This window comes from Drosophila yakuba, chromosome X (genome assembly GCF_016746365.2).
Source record: "Drosophila yakuba strain Tai18E2 chromosome X, Prin_Dyak_Tai18E2_2.1, whole genome shotgun sequence".
Lineage (NCBI taxonomy): Eukaryota > Metazoa > Arthropoda > Insecta > Diptera > Drosophilidae > Drosophila > Drosophila yakuba.
Genome location: NC_052526.2, coordinates 18,962,988 through 18,970,024, shown reverse-complemented (window position 1 = coordinate 18,970,024; position 7,037 = coordinate 18,962,988). Strand labels below are relative to the sequence as shown.

The 7,037-nt window shown below is 43.7% G+C and overlaps 1 protein-coding gene across 1 annotated transcript; it reads left to right on the top strand.

The window, feature by feature from the left end:
• Window positions 1-3,250: 3,250 nt before the first annotated feature.
• LOC6525960 (endothelial lipase) lies at window positions 3,251-5,107 on the top strand. Its single transcript, XM_002101744.3, has 4 exons — window positions 3,251-3,802; window positions 3,858-4,012; window positions 4,082-4,558; window positions 4,638-5,107. The coding sequence occupies exons 1-4, from the start codon at window positions 3,609-3,611 to the stop codon at window positions 5,054-5,056; spliced, it is 1,245 nt and encodes a 414-aa protein (XP_002101780.1). The 5' UTR covers window positions 3,251-3,608; the 3' UTR covers window positions 5,057-5,107.
• Window positions 5,108-7,037: the final 1,930 nt, after the last annotated feature.

Below are 7,037 nucleotides of genomic sequence, written 5' to 3'. Positions count from 1 at the left end.
GTCAAGTATCGAGTATCGAGTACTTGGGAGGAAAACAAAAATTGTTTGCCTGGCTTGTTTTTATTTTCATTTTAGTGCTGGCGAAACTGACATTGATGATGATTATTGGGAGTAAATAGAATTGAAAATGCCACCAGTAACCTCCTGTGCTCCTTGCTTCGTTCTCAAGGCCCAGGACACGTGTGAGTTTCAACATCTATCCTGCCGTCTATATAGATAGCCGCCCACCTCCACCTCCACCTCCCCCCTCCAAACTCCCCTTAACTCCTTCGCTCGCATAATGCGCGCAAATAAATTGCAAAATCAATTGAGCGGTAAAATAGTTTCCCTTCGCGGAAGATAACAACAACAAATCGAAAGTCAATGCTGCTGCCACGCCCACACCAACTCCTCCTTCTCCTACTCCTTCTCCAGCAAATACTGAAAATTGAAGCCGGGAAAAGAGGAAAATAGGAAAACAGGAGCCGAGCTCCACTTCCACTCACATGGTAACGCCGAGCACTTTGAACTCGCTTTATTTTAAGCCTGCAAATGGGAGACTATAGAGAAAGGGGGCGTGGCAAAATGAAAGTAGACCAGCAGAGTTTTGGTTTATAACAAAGCGTGGGCTTTAAGAACTATAGGTTTAAACGTTACTTGAACCTCTTGCAGGACATTTTGCTAACCATTTTGGCACTGGCAAATACCACGTAATTTGATTTTGTAATTTTATTAAAATTCCCCTAATGAAAATGGTGAGCCGTGGCTAGCTAATGGTTATGTTCCAGTGCCACTAAAGTCTGCTGCATGAATTTAATCTAATTAAAATCCCGGAAAATACCCCGTAATTATCCGCACTCGTCGGCGACTTGTTGCATACTTTAAGGAGCCTTTAAGCTGTCGCCTCGCTGAGAGTCGCATTACGCATACGCCGCATTGTGCTGCTGTGCGGCGGTGGCTGTGGATTCATTAAATGTTATAAACTCATTACGCGTTTTGTCTGCCCGAATGGATATTGGATGAAGGGTGTGAAGGGTGTGAAGGGTGTGAGGGGGGTATACATATATATCGGGAGTGTTGAACGAGTGTTGTTGGTTTGCTGTAATAACCACAAAACATCTGCGAGCACCACACACTCGCACACAGTTGCAAATGAAAATCTTTGTGCAGAATTAATTAAGTAAACAATACGAAAATTGTGGAAATTGCTTTGAATGCGTCCCCAAACACTCACACATAAGCTCGGGCACACACACACACACACACACACACATACTCGTACGTATGCAAAAGTTATTGCCAGCAGCTGTTGTTGTTGCTCTTGTTGTTACACATTATTATTATGATGCTGCTTAATAGGCGACGCAACTGTGGGCAAAAGGGGGGGGGGCGCCTATTGGGGGCATCCCCCCTCCCACCTCCCCCCACACCCCCTGCTCATAACAATCCAGCCATTGTCTGCGGCAACAATTAAGCCGCACTCTGCCTTAATGATAGAGACACATGAAGAAAATGGCCAAAACAATGGAGAGCAAAACTCCAAAGTGCATGAAAGGAAACTCGGAGAAAATGGCTGGGAAAATTCAGCGGGGGTGAGGGCGGTGGTTGTACAAAAAACTTTTGATCATTCATGAATATTTAATCGGAAAAGCGATTGTCCCACTTTGCCAAGAACCAAATGAAATTCATGCATTCAAACTCTATGAATTTCATTACAATATCCGTAGTTTGATTATTCTCTTCTTTTTTTTTGTGCTGACACTTAAACCTTTTAATATCTTTTCAAACTGGCCATAAAATAAAAACACATTTTTTTAAGACCTAATGTCCAGAGTTCTTTTCTTCTATCATCCATTTCAACATTGATCTTTGTCGAGCTTTCATTTTGGGCATTTGTCAATCAATTCTAAAACTTTGAAATACATTCCAATCGGCGGCGCACGTCTTTACCATACGAGTATTTTTTTCTTTCGGCCGGATTGATAGTGTTGAACATAAAGTTGACATTGAGGCCAGATAAACAGAAATACAGAGGTGGACAGGTGGACAAGTGGACAGCGGAGAAGAAGCTACAGATAGATATGCAAATTGATCGACTGCCAAAAGCAGAAATCGCCAAAACAAAGCCAGAAGAAAGGGGGGAAGTAGAAATGGAGATAGTGGACGATGCGAAGACGAAGCTTTGGGGCTCTCCCAAGATTTAGATGAAAAACAATGGGGCGAAGACAACGAAATTCGTTTGGCACTTTACTTGCGCATCATTAGCGTTATTCTCTCTTTGCTTTCGTTTAACACATATTGGTTAGAAAGCTCGGCCAAAAAGATAAAAATAATATGGGCGGCAAGGGGCGGCGAAGGGCGGCATTATTTTATGGTTTATCTCTTGTGAGCTGAACATATTTTATGAGCGCGACATAAAAACAAAAAAACATGAACAGCGTTTTGGGTCAAAGTTTGTAAGTTCTCCGCCATTTGGGTTGCCGCAAAGGCACTGACCGAAAATTCGATTCACTTAAAATAATAATACATATCAGAAAATAAATAATAGCATCGTTTTGAAGATAGTCTTTAAATATGAGGTGTATCTCCTTTCGCTTGAGATGACATCTATTTCTCTCACTGCATCGAGAAAGCGTGTGCCCAGCTCAACTCCCTCTGAAGTTTATGACTGCACTAAAATTAACCTATTCGATTCGAGATGCGGCCTGAATGCGCCGCCTTGTCTTTCGTTTTTATTATTGATTTCGGTGCGCGGCTCGGTTTGCTCAGCTGCCAAAGTAAACTATTAACTATAAACTATAAACTGTAAACTGTAAACAACAGCCGTGACAAGTCAGAAATTCGTGGCTACCGTTTGCTTCTATGGCTTCTATGTCAAGATCAGTGAAGTGCCGAGCACCGAATACCAAATACCAAATACCAAAGACTAGAGACCGAAAACCCAAAGCCGAATTCCCAGCCGAAAGAAATCGAAATCGAAGTCAAAAAGTCGTTACAAGCTTGTTGTACTTTCACTTGTGCAAACACGCGGCCAAGAACGCCAAAGATGTTTAGAGCTCTCCGAAAGCAGGGTCATCAGCAGCCCATGCACTGCGAGAAAATATATTAACTACTTCTACTGTAGATCTACAGATGTGATTAAATCTGAATTACTTCAGCCGAAGTCGCAACGGTTATTGTAAATTACTTATATATACATGTATATATTTTGATGTTATCTTTTAGATATGTTTTCTAGTATTTCTTCCAGTGTACTTTTGCATCACGATCATCAGCAACATGATGATCATCGTCTTCACGGCTCTTTTGGAGTTACAAGCGAGTCGGGTTCTTCAGTAGCCAGCCACGGGGCAAACCATTCGGTCCAGAAGAGCGTGTCTTCCGTCTTTAGATCTCGGATTCTTGGGTATTCGGATTCTTGGATATTCGGATTCTTGGATATTCGGATTCTTGGATATTGGAATTCTTGGGTATTCGGATTCTTGGATATTGGGATTCTTGGATTCTTGAACTTACTCCCCTATTTTTTTGTTCTGGTGCTGCTCAGTGACAGTGAGTGTGTGAGTGTGATTGTGTGTGCGCGTGGTGTGTTCCGTGTGGCTTTCGGTGGTGCATGACCCTTTGACCGCATGCCCGCCCACGTGAAACACCTCCTGCTCCTTGGCTGCCTGCTCTGCGTGCTCGGCGATGTGCCGGGCATCGAGGCCTTCCACCGCTGGAGTCCCATGATGAAGGCCTTCCGCTATTTCCAGGAGACCATGCTGCGGAATAGCCTGGAACGCGCCCATCTCAATCATGGGATCGTCTTCGAGTGCCGCACCATGTAAGTGGGTTTCGGCTGTGTGGAGTTTCCATAATATATAACTATTTATTTCCAGATCAGCCAAGGATTTTGGCAATGAAGTGCACTTCAATCTGCAACTTGGAGACCTTCGAGGATTTCGTCGATTGGATCCAAACAAAAAGTTGGCTCTCTTCTTGCACGGCTGGAATGATCAGGGCAGCAAGGATTGGGTGCAAGAATTATTGCTAAGTATGTATACTCACTTATACACATAATATATAATAGGAATACCATATAAATCCCGGATTTTATCCCCAGCTTGGACCCTTTTCGACTCCAACTACAATGTGTGCGTTGTGGACTGGGGCAATCTGTCGCAGAACGACTACAAGTCCGCCTCCATGTCCATTTTCGATGTGGGTCTAACGGTGGCCGGCATCATCATGGCCCTGGAGGAGCTGCGTCCCAATCACTTTCATCGGAGCAACGTCACCCTGGCGGGCTACAGTCTGGGTGCCCATGCCGCTGGTTATGCGGGCGCAGTGCTGGAGGGTCAGGTGGAGCAGATCATTGGCTTGGATCCCGCTGGACCGCTGTTCTCGCTGCCCGCCGAGGTGGCGCCCAAGTACCGCTTGGATCCCGGTGATGCCCAGTTCGTTCAGGTGCTGCACACATCCGGCGGCTCCTTGGGCACCAGTCTGAAGTGCGGCCATGCCGATTTCTATCCCAATGGAGGCAGGGCGCCACAGACGAACTGCAAGATGTTTGCCAATCTGCGCGACATGCAGAATACCAGTAAGTAACTGTTATAATTGCTGATCTAATTGAAGATACTGATATATTAATATACCTTTGAAATATTATCACTCCGCAGATCCCGTTTCCTGCAGTCACTCGGCGGCGGCGATTTTCTTCCGCCAATCGATGGATCCCGAGTACCCGTTCGTGGGCTACGAGTGCGGCAGCTACCGCGAGTTCTCCGCCGGATATTGCGATGGCAACCGGAAGGCGCGCTTCGGGATCCATTCGCAGCGGCGGGCGCAGGGGAGCTTCTACTTCCGCACCGCCCCCCAGCAGCCGTACGTGCAGAGGCGTCAGGGCAACTGGTTGAGCGGGGTGGGGCGCCAGGCAACGCCGAAGGTCAGTAAGGGCGGCCAGAGCCCCCTTGTGCTGCGCCTCTGGACGAACAGCTGGCGGCGGCGGGAGCGAGCGAGAGAGCGACAGCGGAGGGACAGAGACAGAGGCAGAGAGAGAGAGAGGGAGAGGGAGAGATCGCTGTGCGCGAATAAGTAGTTCCTAGTGTTTTGTTAGTAACGTTAGTAAAATAAACGCAGCCTAAATGTATGCAATCATTTTTTGTTTGGCGCAAGAGAGACGTGACAGCCTAAGGGTTAATGAGCATATTCAGAGAAAAAGTTTAAAATGTTTACTGTATAAGGTACACAATAATAATATGTAACAGGATAATGTTCTTTCACTTTATAAGATATTATTTATACCTTCCACTGAGAAATATTTCTTGAAAAAGACAGCGGATTACTACTTACTTAAAATCGTAAGCGAGTTTATCGCCATCCTCCAAAGTAAAATAAACGCAGCCTAAATGTATGCAATCATTTTTTGTTTGGCGCAAGAGAGACGTGACAGCCTAAGGGTTAATCAGCAACGAGCATATTCTTAGAAAAAGTTTAGTGTATAAAGTACACAGTAATAATATGTAACAGAATAATGTTCTTTCACTTTATAAGATATTATTTATACCTTCCACTAAGAAATATTCCTTGAAAAAGACAGCGGATTACTACTTACTTAAAATCTTAAGCAATTTCATCGCAATCCTCCAAAGTAAAATAAACGCAGCCTAAATGTATGCAATCATTTTTTGTTGGCGCAAGAGAGACGTGACAGCCTAAGGGTTAATCAGCGACGAGCATATTCAGAGAAAAAGTTAAAAATGTTTACTGTATAAAGTACACAGTAATAATATGTAACAGAATAATGTTCTTTCACTTTATAAGATATTTATTTATACCTTCCACTGAGAAATATTCCTTGAAAAAGACAGCGGATTACTACTGCAGCTTACTTAAAATCTTAAGCGAGTTCCTCGCCATCCTCTAAAGTATTTTAACGAATACAAGTTCTAGTCTCAGGAGCGGTTTCTTTTTTTTTTTTGTGTTGTAACCAACAGCTTTGTAGTAAATATTTCCGGTCAATTTGGCAGCCAGCCGGTTTTCGCCATGTTCTTGTAAACTGCATGAAAATATAACAAGCAAGCCAAACACACATATGGAAAAGTCGTTGACTTGCAGCCACAAAACGGCGAAAAGTCGGCTGCATTTAACAGTTAATCGTAAAGCAGAAATAAGAAAGCGAGAAAAAAGAAAATGGAAAATAGAAAATGGTCGAACAAGAACATGGGAGCAGAAAACAATAAACTGAAATTCAATTTTCGCATTGTAAAACATAATTTTCTACAAAACTTGACGTCAGCTTGGCCCGCTTTTTGCTAAAAGGTAGTTAATATTTTTGCAGTCCATTGCGGCCGTGCCCCATACCCCCCCGCGCCTCACTCACTACACTGCAAAAAATGTTTGCTCTAATAGCGCAATTAACAGAACGATGTAAGTCGTACGTTTAAAATAATTCTTTTAAATGCATAAAATTGTCTGACTTTAAATTGAAATCCATACTTTTGCATAATAATATTGCTATTAAACTCAATTAATCAATCTGATATTGGTATTAGTTGCAATTCACACGTTTTTTTCCTGAGTGCAGCTATCCCGTTGTACATTCCACTCGAGTTGTTCTTGCCTTTTCCCGTTGCTCCTTGCCACTGTTGTTATTATTGTTGTTGTTATTATTGCTGTTATTGTTGTTGCTGCTCCGCCTGCTGCTTCCTGTTTTGTAGCTGTTTTTGAAATTTATGGCGCCGTCGTCGCCTCTGCCGGCGTCGCTGCCGCCGCCGACTTCTTCGCATGAGTTATGCGCTTTTTATTTCCAGCTCCTGGCCACGTTAAGTGTTAAATTGTTTTATGCATGCACGTGTGTGGGAGGGAGAGAGAGAGTGAGGGAGTGAGAGAAAGAGAGAGAGGGAAGTTCAGACTCGCCATTTAATTATGAAAGTTGATTTTAGGGAACAGCGAGTGTGCGAGCGAGAGGGCCAAGGGAATGTGTGTGTGGCTTTTGGTCAAGTGTTAGAACAGGATAGATAACAGAAATTTAAATGAAATTCTAATAGGATCAGTACCGTTATCTAAATGGTCACACC

Bases quoted from the DNA above. Each gene is read 5' to 3' on its own strand.
- LOC6525960 (XM_002101744.3), top strand. From the start codon at position 3,609: ATGCCCGCCCACGTGAAACACCTCCTGCTCCTTGGCTGCCTGCTCTGC. The intron at 4,013-4,081 runs GTATGTATACTC...TTTTATCCCCAG, and splicing joins GGTGCAAGAATTATTGCTAA to CTTGGACCCTTTTCGACTCC. The intron at 4,559-4,637 runs GTAAGTAACTGT...ATCACTCCGCAG, and splicing joins GCGCGACATGCAGAATACCA to ATCCCGTTTCCTGCAGTCAC.